The following is a 22,421-nucleotide window of genomic DNA, read 5'->3' as shown; positions in this document are numbered from 1 at the left end:
AGGCTAAATAGCATGCTATTAAACAAAGATGGGGTTACCAAAGAGATCAAAGAAGAAATAAAAAGCATCCTGGTAACAAATGACAATGAAAACACAACAATCCAAAATCTATGGGACACAGTGAAAGCAGTATTGAGGGAGGTTCATAGCTCTACAGGCCTACCTCAAAAAAAAAAAAAAAAAAAATGGTAATAAATTATCTAACCCTACAACTCAAAGAATTAGAATGAGAGCAACAAGAAAAGCCCAGAGTAAATAGAAGGAAGAAAATAATAAAGATCAGAGCAGAAATAAATGACATAGAGACCAAAAAAACAAAAGATCAATAAAACCAAGAACTGGTTCTTTGAAAAGATAAACAAGATGGATGAACCTCTTGCCAGGCACCAAGAAGCGAAGAGAGAGGACCCAAATAAACAAAATCAGAAATGAAAGAGGTGAAGTAACAACCGACCCCAAAGAAATACAAAGGATTATGAAAAAATACTATGAACAACTCTACTCCAACAAAATGGACAACCTAGATGAAATGGACATATTCTGAGAAAAATACAACCTTCCAAAATTCAATCAGAAAGAAACAAAAAACCTGAATAGTCCGATAACTACTAAAGAAATTGAAGCAGTAATCAAAAATCTTCCAGGAAACAAAAGCCCTGGTCAGGACGGCTTTACAGGGGAGTTCTACCAAGCATTCAAAGAAGAACTAAAACCTATCCTCCTCAGACTATTCCAAAAAATTCAAGAGGAAGGTACACTTCCAAGATCTTTTTATGAAGAGAGCATTACCCTAATTCCAAAACCAGATAAAGATACCACAAAGAAAGAGAACAAGCCAATATCCTTGATGAACATAGATGCTAAAATCCTAACAAAATTCTAGCAAATCGGATCCTGCATTACATTACAAAGATCATACACCATGACCAAGTGGGATTTATTCCAGGATGCAAGGATGGTACAATATCTGCAAATCAATGAACGTGATACATCACATAAACGAATTGAGAGAAAAATATCACATAACCATATCAATTGATGCAGAAAAAGCATTTGACAAAATCCAACACCCTTTCTTGATAAAATCTCTCAGCCAAGTGGGAATAGAGGGATCATACCTCAACATAATAAAAGCCTTATGTGACAAACCTACAGCCAACATCATATTCAATGGGCAAAAACTAAATCCATTTCCCCTAAGAACAGGAACAAGACAGGGATGCCCACTTTCACTAGTCCTGTTGGCTATATTATTGGAAGTGCTAGCCATAGTGATCAGACAAGAAGAAGAAGTAAAATGAATCAAAATTGGAAGAGAAGAAGTAAAACTATCACTTGCAGATGACATGATACTTTACACAGAAAACCCCAAAGACTCCATCAAAAACTACTAGACTTAATAAATGAATTTGGCAATGTAGCAGGAAACAAAATTAACACCCAGAAATCTATGGCTTTTTTTTTTTTTTACACACCAATAATGAACTCACAGAAAGAGAAACTAAAAAAACAATCCCATTTACCATTGCACCAAAAAAAATTAAGATACCTAAGAATAAACATAACTAAGGACGCAAAAGGCATGTATTCGGAAAACTACAAGACTTTGAAAAAAGAGATAAATGAAAACATAAACAAATGGAAGAACATACCGTGTTCATGGATTTGTAGAATCAACATCATTAAAATGTCCATACCACCCAAAGCAATTTATAGATTCAATGCAATCCCCAATAAAATACCAACAGCATATTTCACAGACCTAGAACAAACACTCCAAAAATTCATCCTATATAATAAAACCCTAATATGCAAATCGACCGAACGGCAGAATGACCGATCACTATGATGTGCACTGACCACCAGGGGGCAGACGCTCAATGCAGGAGCTGCCCCCTGGTGGTCAGTGTGCTCCCACAGGGGGAGTGCGGCTCAGCCAGAAGCCAGGCTCTCAGTTGGTGAGCAAAGCAGTGGTGGCGGGAGCCTCTCCCACCTCCATTGCAGGCGGGTGATAATGAGCAAGGGGTCCTGGAGTCTGAGAGGCCTGGACTGAGAGAGGGATGTCTGACTGGGCCTAAGCCAGCAGGTGGACATCCCCCGGGGGGTCCCAGACTGCGAGGGGGCACAAGCCGGGCTGAGAGGACCGCCCCCCCCACACACACACAGTGCATAAATTTTATGCACCAAGCCTCTAGTATGGAATAAAAAAAAGACCCCCAAATAGTCACAGCAATCCTGAGAAAGAAGACCAAAGTTGGAGGGATCACAATACCAATATAAAGCTATATTACAAAGCCATGGTTCTCAAAACTGGCTGGTACTGGTACAAGAACAGACATATAGACCAATGGAACAGAACAGAGAACCCAGAAATAGACCCAAGCCATTATGCTCAATTAATATTTGACAAAGGAGGCAAGAGCATACAATGGCAATCAAGACAGTCTCTTCAATAAATGGTTCTAAGAAATTTAGTCAGATACATGCAAAAAAAATGAAAGTAGTTCACCAACTTACACCATACAAAAAAACAAATTCAAAATGGTTAAAGGACTTAAATATAAGACGGGAAACCATAAAAATCTTAGAAGACACCATAGGCAGCAAAATATCAGACATATGTCATAGCAATCTTTACCGATACAGTTCCTAAGGCAATGGAAACTAAAGAGAAAATAAACAAATGTGACTACATCAAAATAAAAAGCTTCTGCACAGCAAAAGAAACCATCAACAAAACAAGAAAGCCCACTGGATAGGAGAACGTATTTGTCAATGCTATTGCAGATAAGGGTTTAATCTCCAAACTGTACAGGGAACTCATACAACTTAACAAAAGGAAGATAAACAATCCAATCAAAAAATGGGTAAAGGACCTTAAATAGACACTTTTCGAAAGAGGACATACAGAAGTCCAAGAGACACTAATCATCAAAGTCACTAATCATCCAAGAGATGCAAATCAAACAACACTGAGGTACCATCTCACACCTGTCAGAATGGCTATCATCAACAAATCAACAAACGACAAGTGCTGGAGAAGGTATGGAGAAAAAGGATCCCTAGTGTATTGCTGGTGGGAATGCAGACTGGTGCAGCCACTATGGAGAACAGTATGGAGTTTCCTCAAAAAGTTAAAAATGGAACTCCCATTTGACCCAGTAATCCCACTTCTAGGAATATATCCCAAGAAACCAGAAACACCAATCAGAAAGGATATATGCACCCCTATGTTCATAGCAGCACAATTTACAATAGTTAAGATTTGCAAACAGTCTAAGTGCCCATCAGCAGATGAGTGGATTAAAAAAACTGTGGTATATCTACGCAATGGAATACTACACTGCTATAAAAAAGAAACTTTTATCATTTGCAACAGCATAGATGGATATGGAGAGCATTATGCTAAGTGAAATAAGCCAGTTGGAGAAAGATTAATATCACAACATCTCACTCATTTGTGGAATATAATGATCAACATAAACTGGTGAATAAAACAGATCCAGAGACAAGGTAGCACTGAACAGACCATCCAATCTCAGAGAGAACACAGGGGACGGGGTGGGGCGGGGGGGAAATCAACCAAAGGACTTGTATGCATGCATATTAACATAACCAATGGGCACAGGCACTGGGGCAGTGGGGGCTTGCCCTAGGGAGTGGGAATGGTGAGGGGGGGTCGATTAGGGGGAAAAAGGAGACGTATATAATACTTTAAACAATAAAAAAATTAAGAAATATTTTATATAAATTAATCCCTATTGTATTACTACATGATATAATAGAACAAATAACAAAAAATACTATTACATAATTTAATAGAAAAATAACAACCCACTATATAATATAGTGCAATTTAAGGAAAAGAATTATATTATCATTAAAGTTTCTCAGGTATTTCTTTTCAAGTACAACCAGTTCTCATCTTCAGTAATTACTAATTTAAATTTTGTGTTAATAATTCCTCGCTTTTTGAATAAATTTTAATAAAGTGATAGAATTGGGGGGAAAAAGTCACAACTCTATGAAAAACCAATATATGCCCGCTTCCTTAAGAAAAATTATTTTCATAGTGTTAGGATTAAATTGAAGTCTATACTGAACACCTAATATATGTGAGCTATGACTCTGAAGTTCACAGTTTTATACCAAAAAGGCATGAAAACAAATACTTAAAACATAGTTCCAGCTCTGATCGGATGGCTCAGTTGGTTGGAGCACCATCCAATACACTGAAAGGTCACAGGATCAATTCCCAAACAGGACACATACAGGAGGCAACTAATCCATTTTCTGTCTCCCTACCTCCTTATCTCCCCCTCTCAGAAATCAATGGACATATCCTCAGGTGAGGGTTAAAAAGAAATACAAAACATATAGTTCCATAACAGCAATATACATAGAGCAAAGAAAAAGCACCTAATTCAGCCAATGAAGACGTTATGCAGGGACTTCCAGTAGGAACTTATACCTTAGAAGTTTAAATAAATAGTATATCAGATAATGTGGCAAAGAGTAAAACAGCTAGGGTAATAAATATAAGGGCATGCAGTTATGGCAAACTATAGCAGCTGCAATTCTGTTTTTTTCAGTGTGGCTGGAAAGCAGGGTAGATGTGAGGAAGCATGTAAAGTGAGGGACAAGAAGTAGGCAGAAACTAGATCATATGAGGAACTTTATTTTTTTCATCCTATCAATGAAAAGAAGCAATCTGACTAGATTTACAGCAGTAGAACAAGATCTAAAATAAGAAGGTTCAACAACACATGATAATAAATGAAAAAGATCCATGTTGATAGACTAAATCCTGACACACATCCCCCCCCTCGAAAATACATATAAATTGTCTAACTTTTATGTATTTTTTCTCATTCATAGGTTCCAAAAATTTTAAGATACATGTGACCCAGAATAGTGTAAGAAAAAGTGATATATATGTAAGCATGTTTACACATAATCATGGCAGAAAAATAAAGACTATAAGGAAATATACCAAAATGCCACACAAAAGTTGTAGTGGACTTTCTCCTTTGTTGCTTTTAGGTAATTTTCAATTTTTCCAATAGTATCTATGTATTGTTCATGTATTAAACAATTATATTTTTAAAATATAATTAATAATAGTAAACTCAGAAGAAACAGGCTAAACCTAGCTACATTTTCATTTGTCTCTTTGCCTTTAAAGCTTTAATAAAAAGGAAGATAAGGTTAAGAATTCTAGGTCTTTGACTAGCACAGTAAAAATAAAGAAAACAATATTAAGTTATTTGAAATGCAACATTTTTAACTAGCCAATCAATTAATATAGAGACAAAAATACTTGGAGAGAATGAAAATCCAGATAGTAAAAGCTTTTTTAAAGGATGTAGTAAGGAAAGAAGAAAAAAACAGATATGGGGCACACAATTTTAAAGAAATCAATCATAAGCATGGCTTGAATAAAGTAATGATTACAAAACTTCACTGTGACCATTAGTTTCTATTTCTAAATGAAAGAGAAGCAGGAGAAACCAAGATGGCGGCATAGGTAAACACCTAAACTGCTGCCTCGCACAACAATTTCAAAACTACAACTAAAAGACAGAACGGACACCATCCAGAACCACAGGAAAGCAGGCTGAGTGAAAATTCTACAACTAGAAGGAAGGAGAAAAGCTCACAGAGAATTGGAGGTACGGCAAAGGGGCTTTGTGCGCGCAGAGAGGAAGGGCGGGTGAGAACCTGGCTGACTTCCTCTGGCGGAAGGGGGAAGGAAGCCTCCGACCGCACTGAACCCCAGTTCTGACTGCACTGAACCCCAGTTCCGGGCGAACCCCTGGGGACCCACGCTATTACGGGGGGAGTCTGGACTCTCGGGCGGAGACTCGAGCTGGGAAAGGCAGAAGTCTGAAGGCGCACGCGGGCCAGTGCGCACAAAGGCTGCGGAGGTTGCCATAGGCTTTCCCTAGTGGAAGGAAGTCAGAGGATCCTGACTTCACTGAGCCCCAGTTCTGACTGCAGTGAACCCCGGTTCCAGGCGAGCCCCTGGGGACCCACGCTCTTGTGGGGGGAGTCTGGACTCTCGGGCGGAGACTCGGGAGCCGGGGAAGGCGGAGGACTGAAAGCGCGCCCGCGCCGGAGCGCACAAGGGCTGCGGAGGTTGCCGCGGGCTTTCCCTGGTGGAGGGGAGTCAGAGGCTCCTGACGGCACTGTGCCCCAGTTCTGACTGCAGTGAACCCCGGTTCCAGACGAGCCCCTGGGGACCCACGCTCTTGTGGGGGGAGTCTGGACTCTCAGGCGGAGACTCGAGCTGGGGAAGGCGGAGGACTGAAAGCGCATGTGCGTGCAGGGGCGGGGCTGACAGGAAGCCAAGACTGAGGCTCCACCCCATCCAAGCTGAGCACAGAGGCTATTGCAATTTGGCAAGTCTAATCCTATAGGGCTGTCTCCAGCACCGGGCTTCTCCCAGCATAGACACAGCTGATCCTTACAGCCAACTGGCCCGGAGGTCAATTCTTCCCAGTGATACCAACAACAATAAAGACTTAATTACAACAAGGCTGTACACACAGTCCACAAAGGGGTGCACCAAGAGTGTCCACCTCAGGTTAACTGGGGAAGCAGACCCACTGGGCCATATTGGAAACCTAGCACAAATATCTACCTTACCAACTCAGGAAATCAGTGAAAATGCGGGGTCAAAGAATCAGATCACAAACGAAAGAAATGGAGGAAAACAAACGACTGGATATAGAATTCAAAACCACCGTTATAAGACTTTTTAAGAATATCCTAGAAAAGGCCGATAAATATAACGAGACCCTCGAAGATATGAAAAAGGACCAACTAGAAATTAAACATACACTGACTGAAATAAAAAATATTATACAGAGACCCAGAAACAGAATAGAGGAACACAAGAATCAAGTCAAAGAATTGAAATACAAAGAAGCAAAAAACACTCAACCGAAAAAGCAAAAAGCAAAAAAAAAAATCCAAAAAGTTGAAGATAATGTAAGAAGACTCTGGGACAACTTCAAGCGTACCAACATCAGAATTATGGGGGTGCCAGAAGAAGAGAGAGAGCAAGATACTGAAAACCTATTGGAAGAAATAATGACCGAAAACTTCCCCCACCTGGTGAAAGAAATAGACTTACAAGTCCAGGAAGCGCACAGAACCCCAAACAAAAGGAATCCAAAGAGGACCACACCAAGACACATCATAATTAAAATGCCAAGAGCAAAAGACAAAGAGAGAATATTAAAAGCAGCAAGAGAAAAACAGTTAATTACCTACAAGGGAGCACCCATACGACTGTCAGCTGACTTCTCAACAGAAACTATGCAGGCCAGATGGGAGTGGCAAGAAATTTTCAATGTGATGAATAGCAAGAACCTACAACCAAGATTACTCTACCCAGCAAAGCTATCATTCTGAATTGAAGGGCAGATAAAGAGCTTCACAGATAAGAAAAAGCTGAAGGAGTTCATCACCACCAAACCAGTATTATATGAAATGCTGAAAGGTATTCTTAAAGAAGAGGAAGAAGAAAAAAGTAAAGAGAAAAATTATGAACAACAAATACATATCTATCAACAAGCGAACCTAAAAATCAAGTGAATTAAAAACCTGAGGAACAGAATAATCTGGTGAATATAATAGAATCAGGGGCATAGAAAGGGAGTGGACTGATAATTCTCAGGGGGAAAGGGGTATGGGGGGTTCATGAAGAGAATGGACAAAAATCATACACCTATGGATGAGGACAGTGGGGGGGAGGTAAGGGCAGAAGGTGGGGTGGGAAAGGGGTGGAGGGGAGCTATGGGGGGAAAAAGGAGAAATAATTGTAATAATCTGAATAAAGATTTATTTTAAAAAAAAAAGAAAAAGAAAGAGAAGCAAAATTTCAAAATAATTCTAAATAAAAGAGAGAAATTACCAACTCTCATCACATGACCTCTCCTGACACCCTCCCTATACCACACAGACAGACACAGAAATATTGAAAAGATAGACCAGATTAAATTGCTCTAAAACTATTGCCTGAGAGCCTAAGTCCTATTTATCTGAAAACAATAAAGTGTATAAACAGATCAGAGCAAAAATCTCAGGAAAAGAACTTTAAAAAGCACCATGGGCATGAATTTAAAGGGGCAGTGTAAGTGTTGCAGAAATTGCCAGGTGACCAGAAAACACAACGGGCACTCGGAAGATTTAGGAAAAACTCTTTATTTGCAGATGCACTAGTTTGGTGACTCAGGGGAGTCAGTCTCCAAAGCCTGAGCACCGAATGCAGGAATGCGGGGGGCAGAGGGGGGAGGCTTTCCCTTTTATCCCCTTAGTTTGTCTCCCAAATATGAATCAGGCTTCCACACTTTTCATGGGCTTTGCAGCCCCCGTGGGTTGGGATGGGGGGAGTGAGATTACAACCAACTGCCCAGGCTAGTTTGCGCCAGCAGTTAATCTTCTGTAGGGGCTTTTTATGGCCCCTGCAGATAAACAGGTTCTGCAAGGCTAACTAGGACACAAGCGGAAAGGGGGTTGGGGCTAGCAAGCATATGCATCGGAATGCAGGTTGGGGGCACTCAGGCTACCTTCACATAAGAAACACATAGAGAGAAAAGAAAGTGAAAAACTCCTGTTAGCAATGGAGTAGTAAAGGGAAGAAGAAGCAACCAGGAAATTTTAGGGTCTTATAAGACAAACAAGCACTGCCAGTGTGGCTCAGTGGTTGAGTGTTGATCTATGAATCAGAAGGTCATGGTTCAATTCCTGGTCAGGGCACATGCCTGGTTTGAGGGCTTGATTCCTAGTAGGACATGTGCAGAAGGCAGCTGATCAATGATTCTCTCTCATCATTGATGTTTATCTCTCTCTCCCTCCCCTTCTCCCTTCCTCCCTCAAATCAATACAAATATGTTCCACACTAATAAAAGAGAAAGATGCAAATTGACCGTACCTCTGTGACACCTACCATCCAATCAGGAGTGAGTAGGCAAATTAACCCAACAAAGATGGTGCGTTAATTTGCATATACAGGCGCAGAGCAGACGGACTGGGCGGGACACCTGCTATGAGGAGGAGGGCAAGGGGGCGGGGGCGGAGGGAGCTACAGGAGCAGCGCTCGAGCCAGGAGTGAAGACTGCAAGCTCCCAGCCCGAGCACCACAAGTGAAGACGAGGCCAGGGAGCTTGCAGTCTTTGCTGGCAGCACTCAGGCCGGGAGCAAAGACTGCAAACTCCCGGCTGGCCAGGAGCAAAGACTGCAGGTTCCCCGCCGACCAGAGCAAAGACTCTCGTCGGAGCAAAGGCCTGGGTTCTGGGTGCTGGAGGAAAACCAGTGCCAGCAGCCAGATGAAGGAAGGCCTATTCTTGCACGAATCTTCGTTCAATGGGCCTCTAGTTTTAAAATGAAAAATAAACAAGAACCATAAAGTTAAAGCACTCATTACTCCTCACTATCCTTTCACCTCCAAACCCACACACACCAAAACAAATTAAAAAAAAAAACTAGCTAAAGCATCTGAACTTAGCCAAACTGAAAGAAAAGGATGCCATTAAATAAAAATCTTGTAAATCACAGCATTACCATAAAAATGAAAATACCAACAAATGTATAAGAGCTATTGCTAAAAATAAAAAAATCAGGAAATGAAATTTCATACATATCGAGTGAGGAAAATTCCCTCCAAAAATAACCAAGAAGCAGAAAAAAAAAAAATACTGTAAATCAATACTCCAAACTGTATACTTAAATATACTTAAACATTTCAGGATTTTTTTTAATAAAACATTTTTTTTTAATTAGTGAATTCAAAAAATATGAATAACAACAGTAACACAAAAGGCAGAAAGAAAGGAAAGAAGTTGGTACTAAGGAAAAAAGAAAAAGACAAAATTTTCTTTAAAATGAAAAATAAATCACAAGGTACCCAACAAAATTTAATTCAGGGGCATTGAAGAAAGGCAGGAAAACACCAAGAAAATGAAACTAACATACTGAAAGAAGTAAAAAGTATCACAGAAGAAGTAGTAGAAGTGGAAGAGAGACAAAATAATATTCATACTGTCGAGAACTTGGAAACAAAAAACAAAGCAATGGAACAGAAATAAAATTTAAAACTATATTCTAAGAAACTTTCCAGAAATGCAAAGAGACATAAATCTATATACTGAAGAGCAAGTGTGTGTTTGAGAGAAACCCAGGCTCCAGAGAGAAAGAAGTACTAGATGAGTACAAGAAAAAATATAAAACATTACTAAAACATCAAACTAAACAAAATATAAGCCAAACAACAAAATCCAAAAATAGATTTAAAAAGTATTAAATTACTGAGAGTAGATCTTAAGCATTCTCACCTCACAAATAAATTTTTATAATAAAAAAGAGAATGAAAATGAAATAAGTAGGAAATATAAAATTTTATATGTGAACATTTTAATTTCCATTTAACTTAAAGATAGAAGTATAACTAACATTTTAAGAAATCATATTAATATCAAGTAGCTAAATTTTTAACTGTCAGTATAAATATAAAGAATTATGAAAAGAGGAGTTTAAACTGCCATATTACTTTTCCTTTTCCAAGCGCACACTGATTTATGTCAGCTGGTCTTTGAAACCAGTAGGAGGAATTGCAAGCCATCACATTTACAGGTGTGCTAAACCACTAACTTTGCTACAATATTTTGTTTAAACCACTTCCTGCAATAGAAAGAAATTAGTTAAATAGTATAGCAAGGCAACTTGTTGAAAATAATTCCATTTCTTTAATTAAGCTAATTGAAGGTTAGCATGCTTTTAGATCAAACTGCACCTGATTGAACTGAACGATTTTAAAAACAAAGCCATTTAAATGTTTATTTTCTTTTAAGTGTTCAAGTCATAAGTAGCATATATTACTACAGAATTAGCCATGAGTTGACTCCTTACAATTTAATTTAAATAGTTTAATGTGCTCTAAAACATGTTGTTTAGTACTAGAAATCAAAAACAATAAATATTAGCCACATTTCCAAATTTAATTTACTAATGGGGACATCATTTTCTGCTAGGTGATTAACATCCACATTTTTATCAAGTCTTAAAGCTTCTAAACTCTTATAAAAGAGATTTTTGGTTCATATAAATTATAATTCTAGAATTATATTATATTTCAAGGAAAAATAACAGCATATGAAGCACAATCCAATAAAAAACTAAGGAGAAACTCAAATTATAGTCGGGGGAGAGGGGGTGGTAACTTGAGTGGATCTCCGAAATAATGTAAACAACTGTGAGTTTAGTAAACTGAGAATTTCATGTTTGTAAAAACTTAATTTTTCATCTGAAATATAGAAAACAATTCTTTAATACCCACTTAATTATAGTTTAAACTAGAGGTCTGGTGCACAAAATTCATGCATGGGTGTCCCTCAGCCGGGCCTGCACCCTCTCCAATCCGGCAACCCATCAGGGGATGTCTGACTGCCAGTTTAGGCCCTGCGAGATCGGGCCTAAACCGGCAGTCAGACATCCCTCTCGCAATCCAGGACCCTGGCTCCTAACCACTCACCTGCCTGCCTTCCTAATGCCCCCAACGGCTCTCCACTGGCAGCCTGATCTCACCCCCAACGGCCCTCCCCTGCTGGCCTGGTCACCCCCAATGCCCTCCCCTGCAGGCCAGTTCGTCCCCAATTGCCCTCCCTGCCAACCTGGTAGCCCCCAACTGCTCTCCCCTGCCGACCTGATCTCGCCCCCAACAGCCCTCCCCTGCTGGCCTGGTAGCCCCCAACTGCCCTCCCCTGCCGGCCTGATCTCATCCCCAACTGCCCTCCCCTGCCAGCCTGATCTCGCCCCCAACTGCCCTCCTCTGTCGGCCTGATCTCGCCCCCAACTGCCCTCCCCTGCTGGTGTGATCGCCCCTAACTGCCTCTGCCTTGGCCCCCACCACCATGGCTTTGTCCAGAAGGAAGTCTGACGTCTGGAAGATGGCTGGTCGACCTGGTCTAATTAGCATATTAGCCTTTTATTAGTATAGATCAGGGGTCCTCAAACTTTTTAAACAGGGGGCCAGTTCATTGTCCCTCAGACCGTTGGAGGGCCAGACTATAGTTTAAAAAAAAAACTATGAACAAATTCCTATGCACACTGCGGGCCCGGGACGAGTCGGCTGCTAAGCAGGACAGGCAGCGGCACCCGGCGGGCCAGATAAATGTCCTCGGTGGGCTGCATGTGGCCCGCAGGCCATAGTTTGAGGACACCTGGCATAGATTATTAGTATAGATAGCAGTAGTCTTTTATCACACTAAATTTTCTCCTGAGAGGTAGAACTGATAAAAAATTAGAGGTTAAGTTATATGATGCACTTTCTTTTTGGTAAAATGGCACAACCAGAAATACACAGAAGAGGGGGAAATTTTTATGAGATGTTTAGAAAAAATTTACAAAGGAAAGAATTTGTTTGTGAAAAATATTTCTCTTTTTTTATTAATCCTCATCTGAGGATTTTTTTGTTCCCATTGATTTTCAGAGTGTGGAAGGGAGGGGGAGAGAGAGAAACATCGCTGTGAGAGAGACATATCAATTGGTTGCCTCCACCAGTACCCCAATCAGGGCCAGGGATCAAGCCTGCAACCGAGGTGTGTGCCCTTGTCTGGAACTGAACCCGTGACCCTTCAGTCCCCAGGGTGATGCAATAACCAATGAGCCAAACTGACTAGGGCAGAAAAATATTTCTCCAAAAGCTACAATAAGTAGAGACATCTAAATTTTATTAGTGAGATAAAGAAATCATCCCAATCCTATTCCTTGTTTATCTGGGTTATCTTCCCTCCTTCCTAAACCTTATGGTTGCCAGATAAGGAACAGTAATGGCTGTAAGGGTCAGAAGTCTGAACAGCAAAGACTTTTCAAATATCCAAATGATAGAGATGAAAAATAGACTTACAAATAAGTGTAGGAATAAAATCAATCCGTCAAATAAGCGTTTATTAAGCAACTACCATGTGCCAAGACAAAATTCATAAGAAACACAATTCCCTTACTCTAGAATCTTACAGTATATTTAACAACAAAGCATAAACATACTTAACTATCAAAAGTCCTTTCACTTGACAATGTGAAATTAGTTATGAGTGGTAGAAAGAAAAACATAGAAGTTGAGAACAGACTGACATACTGATGGCTATGAGAGCGGAGGGGGTTCGGGGGGCTGGGTGCAAAAAGTGAAGGAATTAAGAGGTACAAATTGGTAATTAAAAAAGGGGATGTAAAGTACAGCATAAGGAATATAGTCAATAACATTGTAATAACTATGTATGGTATCAGGTGAATACCTGAAATATTGGGGGCATAACTTTATAAAGTATATGATTGTTTAACCACTATGCTATGCATCTAAAACTAATAACAATATTAAATGTAAACTGTAATCTGAAAGTAAATTTTAAAAAAAAATATAGAAGTTCAGAGAATAACACACTGAATACAGAAAATCTAATAACATAAACCATTATTTTAAAGCTATGAAAAATTTTATGGACTGAGATTTGGGTTCAAAATCAGTTGTTCTCCTTATCAGTGGTATGAGCAAAGATAGTTTACTTAACATCACTGGACCTCTAAAAGTTTGTCATCTATAAAATAAAGATAATGTCTACCTATCCACTTTTTGGGGCTAATGTAAAGAATCAATGAAATAATGGAGGTAAGTCACTTTGACATGATACCTAGCACAAAGTAGACCCTCAATAAAAGGAAAGAGAGTAGAGGTGGGATGGCGGTCAAATTACAAATTAAGAAATTGAAAAATTCTGTAGAATAATGGGCTTATGGTCCCTTAAAAACAAGGAATACAAAGAAGGCTATAGCAAAGGAAGAGAAATTGATATGAGATATTCCTTCACAATAACTTCTCTTTTGTCATAGCAAGGATCTGTGCAAACATAAGCCAGTATCTGATGGCCATTGATGAAGGGCAGTGTTCAATGCTTGGCTGCTTTCTGAGGATGACAGAGACTCATTATGTCACTGGTGAAACTAGTTCATTCATAAAACTGCAGGTGTTCATAACACTGTATAAAGTAAAAAAGCAGTGCACATTCGAGGAACTCTATAGCCACATCCTGAGTAGAGTAGAAGAAACTGTTCTAAGGAATTTTAGGATAATCATTAAGATACATTTCTTCAAAAGTGAAAATTAGTGAAATGGAAATGTCTTATAGAACCTAAATAAATCTTAAAATGAGGCAGATTATGTGCATGATAATTTTCCTTGGGTTTGACTCTTCGATATTTATGACTTCATTATAAGCTTCTATTAATACAATATTATCTTTGAAGACTAGAAATTCAGTAATGATCCAAAAATAAGCTGATTTGTTTTATGTTTGACTTAAGTTGGAACATGTAGTGACCAGTCAAAGATAAATACAAGTCCTCTGAAAAGAGTTTTCTTCAAAAAAACAGCTATGTCAGCACAGGCAGCAAACTATAACAGAAATTGAGTGCAAAGTTAAAAAATCATTTCCTAAGAGCATAGAGTACTTAAAATGTAGTATGGCTAAATTAATTTTTACTTTCTCTTAGCATTGGGTTACCAAGTATATGTCAGATGCCTTTCCCTGGATCTCCTATAATTTATTAGAAATTTGAATTAATTGAAGGAATTTCACATGTACAGACCTCTGTGAAACAAATGACATAGCATCTTGTCCTGCCATTACCTACATCATAAAGTTGTGTTTTTTTTAAAAGGGTTAAACAAAATGGTACATGTACAAGTTTTTCAAACTCATGACATTCCATTAAAATGTTTACTTATATTACTATTCATAATTTACTGCTCTTTGTAGAATTTTAACAGAAAATAGGACATAAACAGCTTCTTCATAAACGTTTCATGTATCAAGGGATCTTGAGTATAATCCAGTCCAAACCCTTTATTTTATAAGACATAGTTCAGAAGTTCAGGGAAAAGTAACTGGGTCTAGGTCAGTGGTCGGCAAACTCATTAGTCAACAGAGCCAAATATCAACAGTACAACGATTGAAATTTCTTTTGAGAGCCAAATTTTTTAAACTTAAACTTCTTCTAACACCACTTCTTCAAAATAGACTCACCCAGGCCGTGGTATTTTGTGGAAGAGCCACACTCAAGAGGCCAAAGAGCAACATGTGGCTCGCGAGCCGCGGTTTGCTGACCACTGGTCTAGAGCATCCTATCCTATCTAATAAAAGAGTAATACGCAAATTGACCGTACCTCTGCTACACCCACGAACCATGCCCACCAGTCACGCCCACCAGCCAATCAGGAGAAAATATGCAAATAAACCCAACCAAGATGGCTGCAGCCACAGAGAGCAGGAGGGAGGCTTGGGTTTCCCTGGCAATGGAGGAAGCCAAGCTTTCTGCCTGCCCTTGCTGGCCCAGGACTCCACTCAATGCTACAAAGTTTCAATTATAGAAGATAAATAAAATCCAACAGACCGGTTTGGCTCAGTGGATAGAGCGTCGGCCTGCGGACTGAAGGGTCCTGGGTTCGATTCCGGTCAAGTGCATGTACCTTGGTTGCGGGCACATCCCCAGTGGGAGGTGTGCAGGAGGCAGCTGATCGATGTTTCTCTCTCATCGATGTTTCTAGCTTTCTATCCCTCTCCTTTCCTCTCTGTAAAATATCAATAAAATATATTTAAAAAATAAAAAAATAAAAAAATAAAAAATAAATAAAATCCAACAGAAATGGCGCAGCCACAGAGCTGGAGAGAGCAGGAGGCTAGGGTTGCCCACGGCGATGGAGGAAGCCAAGCTTCTGCAGCCCTGGCCTGCTTTGGCCTCCGCTTAAGGCTACAAAGTTTCAATTATAGAAGATACATAAGTCCCAACAGAAATGGCTGCCACCACGGAGCGAGCAGAAGGCTTGGCTCCACTCTAGGCTACAAAGTTTCAATTGTAGAAGATAAATAAATCCCAGATCCCAGGGCCTCTGCTTGGGTCGCCGGGGGCATGGCTGGCCTGCAAACCACCACAGGCACCTCGCCCAGGCCGCCCCACAGCCCAAGGGAACCCTCACCCTGATCTGGGACACCCTTCAGGGCAAACCAGCTGGCCCCCACCCGTGCATCAGGCCTCTATCCTATCTAAGAGTAATATGCAGATTGACCATCACTCCAACACACAAGATGGCTGCCCCCATGTGGTCAAAGATCCTGCCCCCATGTGGACACAAGATGGCCACCACAAGATGGCCAGCAGGGGAGGGCAGTAGGGAGGAAACAGGCCTCCAAGGGAGGGCAGTTGTAGGCGATCAGGCCAGCAGGGGAGGGCAGTTGGGAGGGACCAGGCCTGCAGGGAGGGCAGTTGGGGGCGATCAAGACTGCTGGGGAGGGCAGTTAGGGGTGACCCGGCCAGCAGAGGAGGGAAGTTGGGGGTGATTGGGTCTGCAGGGAAGGGCAGTTGGGGGGTACCAGGCCTGCAGGGAGAGGGCAGTTAGGGATGACCAGGCCTGCAGGGGAAGGCAGTTAGGGGCAAACAGGCTGGCAGGGGAGCAGTTAGGCATCAATCAGGCTGGCAGTGGAGTGGTTAGGGGGTGAACAGGCTGGCAGGCAGAAGCGGTTAGGGGCAATCCGGAAGGCAAGCAGGCGAGCAGTTGGGAGCCAGCAGTCCTAGATTGTGAGAGGGATGTCCCAGATTGGAGACGGTGCAGGCTGGGCTGATGGAAACCACCCCCGCCCCCGCCGTGCATGAATTTCATGCACCGGGCTTCTAGTATATGTATAAGAGACCATATGTTTCATCAATTTTTCAGTATAGTTCTCAAAGTCAGACACCATATATTGTCACATTTGTTTATTCAACCATTGTATCTAGAATAAATTACACTATAAGCCCTCAGTAGTGACAGAATGAGTTTTCTATTATTAGATTTTCTTAGATTCATTACAATTCCAGATTGTGGTACTTAACTCACATTCCTCTACACTTCTATAGTAAAATGTGCACAAAAACACTGGAGGAGAGATCTACCTAATATGTACAGGAAATTTAAAATACAGACATATCTTAGGTTAAAAACTCAAATTACATGAACTGTTCCATAAAGTTCATAAAATGCAGAGAAGTGATCATCACAATATAGAAACACAAAATATAATGCTGAGGGAAAATATAGAAAACACCTTATAAAAAGTTCCATGATCCTAATGTAATTTGAACTAATAATGGGTTATTTAAAATATTTAAATTTCATTTTTTAAATGACAATGTAAATATGATATAAAAACAAAAGAAATGACAAAATTTATAGAGCAAGATAATTACACAACACCACAAATCTTTACTATGGATAAAAGTTGATTATTTGTAGAGAAAAGCCAGCTACAACATACATTTCAAAAGAAAGCCAAATGTTTTTAAGGTTGTGAAAGATAGCCTGATGCTATCTTTTTTTGCTTGGGCCCAATACTGTGTAAGAGATCCCATTTCTGTACAAATATAGTACCAGTGTTTTTCAACCAAGTGCTATTATAAAATTTTCTAAAATCAATTAACTTAGAAATAGTTGGAAAGCTCTTGTACCATTGAAATATTTAACACCATCTGAGAACATTCTCCTTCTGCAATACTCTAGAAAGATTGGATTGAGAAAATATCCAGAACCAACAAATGTTTTAGCCTTCAAAACTAATCAACATAAACCAACAAGAATCAGATAAGGAAAAAACTTACATCCATCCCCCATAAGTGGTAATTCTCACATCAAAGATTTGTACTTCATTATTTCCAGTCCACAGCTTCTCTTTAACTCCATCCCATATCCCTCTCAACCATATCATGCAAGCAACAGTGACTCAGTGGCATTTTTAACATCAACTAATAATTTACACCAGCCCCTAAAATGTACAAACTAAACAAAGCAAAGCCCTTTATTGCAAAAGAAGCTTCAAGACAAGAAGCCTGAGGACATTATTCCAAATAAGTTGCTGCCCCTTACCCCTACACGGTGCTTTGTTAAGAGTACAGTATAGTGGTAGAGGTATGGATTTGGAGGCAGGCTATACACATATTTGTAAATTTTGACAAGTGACAGAATATCAAAAAAAAAAAAAAAGGAAGCATTGGTTTAATGAAATAGGCAATTTCAAAATGTATATAGTTGATAGAAATTTAAATTATTTCCAACCATCCTGGAAGGCCATTTAACTAGAAGTATCTAAAAACTTAAATGTATACAATTTGACCAAGAAATTTAATTATGAATTGAATTTACTTAATATATTCTAGGAAAATAACAGGTTCAGTATGAAAGGATGTATGTACACGAATGTTTTCTACAGCAATATATATAATAGCAAAATTCCTAAATGTCTACTGATTAGTAAAATTAGTATGCTACAATCATGCCATGAAATAACATATAAACATTAAACAAACATTCTTAAAAATGATAAACAGTCACATTTACTTGGATAGAAAAACATTCATGTTAAGTTATTATGTAAAAATGCAAATCACCAAACAGTAGAAAGAGAACAATTACATTTGCATTTTTTAAAAATTTAATCACATAATTAAGAGAAAACACCCTGAAAGAATATACCCAAAAATGTTAAACAATTACTACCTCTAAGTGATGGGATTAAAGGTGATTATTCATTTCTTCTTTGTAAATTTATCTTCTCAGTTCATTACAATGAGCATTATTACTTTTACAAGCTGAAAACAAATGTTTTTTATATTTTGAGTAAAAAAATTAATAGTAGTAAATCTATACAAAGCACACAGATAACTGATAGTTGATTATGTAAGTCCATGTATGGATTTGGATATACCTACATATCTAATCTCAGCTCTATAAGTACACACCTTAAATTTTGACTTTGAAAAATTAGCACTTCTAATTGCAATTTGGACATTTTTAGGATTTCAAAAGCAATGAGGGATATCTGTCCATCCCAATACAACCAATACTGCTCCAAGATTGTACATTTTTTACTTTGCTTTGCAATTGTAACTAAATTACAATTTTGTGAATGTGTAGTGCTGCAATGGGCCTTGCCTTTTGAGTTCCTGTCACCTTACCCATCCCCAAAAATACTAAACCACTTTTATAATAAACTGCCTGAAGTTCATAGGAAAACCACAGCAGAATGCCACTTCTTTAACATCTTCAGAAAGGAATAATTATCAGTGAAGGCCCCAGAAAGTGAAGGGGAAACATCAAATAGAGTTATTCAGACAAGTCTGGCTATTCTCTTCTTTCAAGTATCTCCACCACAAGACTACAGGGAAGATGAACCTTAATACATAGTAAGATAAGAGAAGTTTTAAAATTATTTAAATTACATAAGAATTCATAATTTAGTAATTTAATACCGAACTTCATATTGAATATGAACTTCATATTAAAGTTATAATATTTCAGTTTTATCCATTCAGGTTAGACTTACAGATGGGCTACAGTATGCCAAACCAACTATAAGAATATTAAGACATGCCCTACCAGGTTTGGCTCAATGGATAGGGCATCAGCCTGTGGACTGAAAGGTCCCAGGTTCGATTCTGGTCAAGGGCACATGCCGGGGTTGTGAGCCCAATCCCCAGTAGGGGGCATGCAGAAGACAGCCGATCAATGATTCTATCTCATCACTGATGTTTCTATCTCTCTCTTTCCCTCTCCTTTCCTCTCTGAGATCAATAAAAGTATTTTTTTTAAAAAAAGAATATTAAGACATTCAAATTTCATAAAATTTGAATAGTGGTCAGATAAAAAAAAGTACTTGAAATAAGTCAGAGAAAGACATATATTATATGGTCTCACTGATATGTTGAATCTAAAAAGAAAACCAAACTCACAGAAATAGTAGACTGGTGGTTACCAGAGTAGGGGGAATGAGTGAAGGTAGTCAAAGGGCACAAACTTCCAGTTATAAGTTCTGGGGATATAGTTAATAATACTTTATTGTATACGTGAAAGGTGCTAAGAGAGTAAATCTTAAAAGTTCTCATGACACAAAAAAGTAATTATGTGAGGTAATGGATATATTAACTAACACATAATCATTTCACAGCACATCCATATATCAAATCATCACATTGTACACCTTAAACTTACATAATATTACATGTCAATTATAGTTCAATAAAGCTGGAAAAGTTAAAGTACTTACCACTAAGTCCCAATTATTTTGTTCAAGCAATGTAATAGCTTCATCAATGTTTTCAATGCCAGTACATGCCTGGAAACAAAGCAAATAAGAATTTTATATATATATAATTAACTAATCTTAAAAAGTAAATAGCATAATGAATAATTTAAGTCTGAATAGGTATATTAATAAAGTCAAATACCTAGCACTTCTGAGCATTTTATACATAAGGCTAGAAAATTGCTAATTACACAGTAAATTTACATTACAGTGAAACGAAAGGTTGGTTCTTCGAAAACATTAATTACATTGACAAATCTTTAGTTAGATTGACTTAAAAAAATAAAACTGAAATTACTAAAATCAGAAATGAAAGTGGGGATGTTACTACTGACCTTAAATAATAAAAATATAAAAATAATACCATGAACAATTATGTGAAAACCACTTAGATAACGTAGATCCGTGGTTGGCAAACTGCGGCTCGCGAGCCACATGTGGCTGGCTCTTTGGCCCCTTGAGTGTGGCTCTTCCACAAAATACCACGGCCTGGGCGAGTCTGTTTTGAAGAAGTGGCGTTAGAAGAAGTTTAAGTTTAAAAAATTTGGCTCTCAAAAGAAATTTCAATCGTTGTACTGTTGATATTTGGCTCTGTTGACTAATGAGTTTGCCAACCACTGACCTAGATTAATGGAAAAATTCCTAGAAATACACAAACCACCAGAAAGACTCAAGAACAAATTGACTTATAACAAGATATTACATCGGAATTCAAAAGCCTTCCAAAAAGAAAAGTCTAGGACTAGAGGGCTTCACAGTTGAACGCTATCAATCATTTAAAGAATACCAATCCTTTATAACTTCCAAAACACGGAAAAGGAAACATTTCCTAAGTCATTCTGAGGCCAGCATCACCCTACAAACAAAGTCAGATAAAGAAACCTCAAGAAAACTAGAGATTCAGTACAGAGAAATCATTACACCACATTCACAGACTGATGGGGAAAAAAAAAAAAAACATGATCAGTTCAAATGACACCAAAAAAACCCCAACAGCTTTTCATGTTAAAAATGCTTAACCTATCAATAAAAAGGAACTTCTTTAGCATGATAAAACACATTTATGAAAATCCCAAAACTAAAATTATATTCAATGATGAAAGGCTAAAAGCCTTTGCTCTAAAACAATCATGTCAAACTCAAAGGCTAACACGGGCCAAATAAGCAAGGTTTAAGTTTATGTGGGCCACAAAAAAACAAAAGCTCCAATTTTCATAGAAACACAGGTTTATTTCAATAAAGCATGCTGAATACAAAGGGCTGAAATAAATGAGTAATCGTTAACATAAAATAATAGAACATTTTAATAAAAATTTTTTTTCTTGAACATTAACTTACCAGACACTGAATAACTGCACAAATTAATAAGCGTAACACAAATAAACCTATTTTTCTCGTTCTCCAAAAGCGAAATATTTTCTGTTGCGCACACCAAACAAGTCAGTGCAAGACTAATGACGTGGCAATCGGCTGCTAAAATATTCGCTGCTAGTATTATTAGTGGAGGGAAATGGTGCGCCTGCGCTTAAGGGCAATGAATGCAACACAAGTATAGTAATGAATCAGTAGCAAACGTTGTAGTTCATTATTAATAATTATGTGTAACAGGATATAGTAAAAATTAAGTTACAAAATTTTTATTAAAACATTTCTTACATACCGTTATATTGGTTGGCCGCAAAGATTCGTTGTGGGCCGCATGCAGCTTGACATGCTTGCCTAAGAGCAGGAATAAGAATGCCCACTTTTTTTGCCACTTTTAAAACATCATATTAGAAATTCTAGCCAGATCAATTAGATAAGAAAAAATAAAATAAAACACATTGAAATTGGAATAGAAGTAGTAAAACTAAAGAATAAAATACCTAGGAATAAATTTAACCGAGGAATGAAAGACTTGTTTTCACTATTCTGGGCCCTTTATAACTCTGAATGAATTTGAATTTGAGGATCAGCTTTTCATTTCTACAAAAATGGCTGTGGGAAGCTGTAATCAATTTTGAATTCTAAGAATAGTTGCTTTTGCTTGGTTCGTTATGAATGTATGAGAAAATTCTTCTGTTTATATGTAGTGCTAATTTAGGTTCTTTTAAATGCATGATTGGTGGCCTCCACCCCAAAGGAAGGATGGGGGAGCCAGGATGAAGCCTACAACCAAGGTAGGTACCCTTGACCGGAATCAAACTCGGAGATCCTTCAGTCCACAGGCCAATGCTCCCACCACTGAGGGGAAACCAGCTCTCCAACGTCTCC

At 38.6% G+C, this 22,421-nt stretch overlaps 1 protein-coding gene across 2 annotated transcripts in view; it reads right to left on the bottom strand.

Annotated features, from left to right (window-relative positions):
• FAF1 (Fas associated factor 1) overlaps positions 1-22,421 on the bottom strand; it is a 389,848-nt gene that overhangs the window by 330,736 nt on the left and 36,691 nt on the right. For both annotated transcript variants that reach the window (XM_080652360.1, XM_080652361.1), the window contains one exon: positions 20,130-20,198. In XM_080652360.1, the coding sequence (XP_080508486.1) occupies positions 20,130-20,198 (69 nt within the window). The remainder of the gene's footprint in view (positions 1-20,129; positions 20,199-22,421) is intronic.

This window comes from Plecotus auritus (assembly GCF_963455305.1).
Source record: "Plecotus auritus genome assembly, chromosome: 2".
NCBI classification, from domain to species: Eukaryota; Metazoa; Chordata; class Mammalia; order Chiroptera; family Vespertilionidae; genus Plecotus; species Plecotus auritus.
This window is presented reverse-complemented; position numbering and strand designations above follow the sequence as displayed.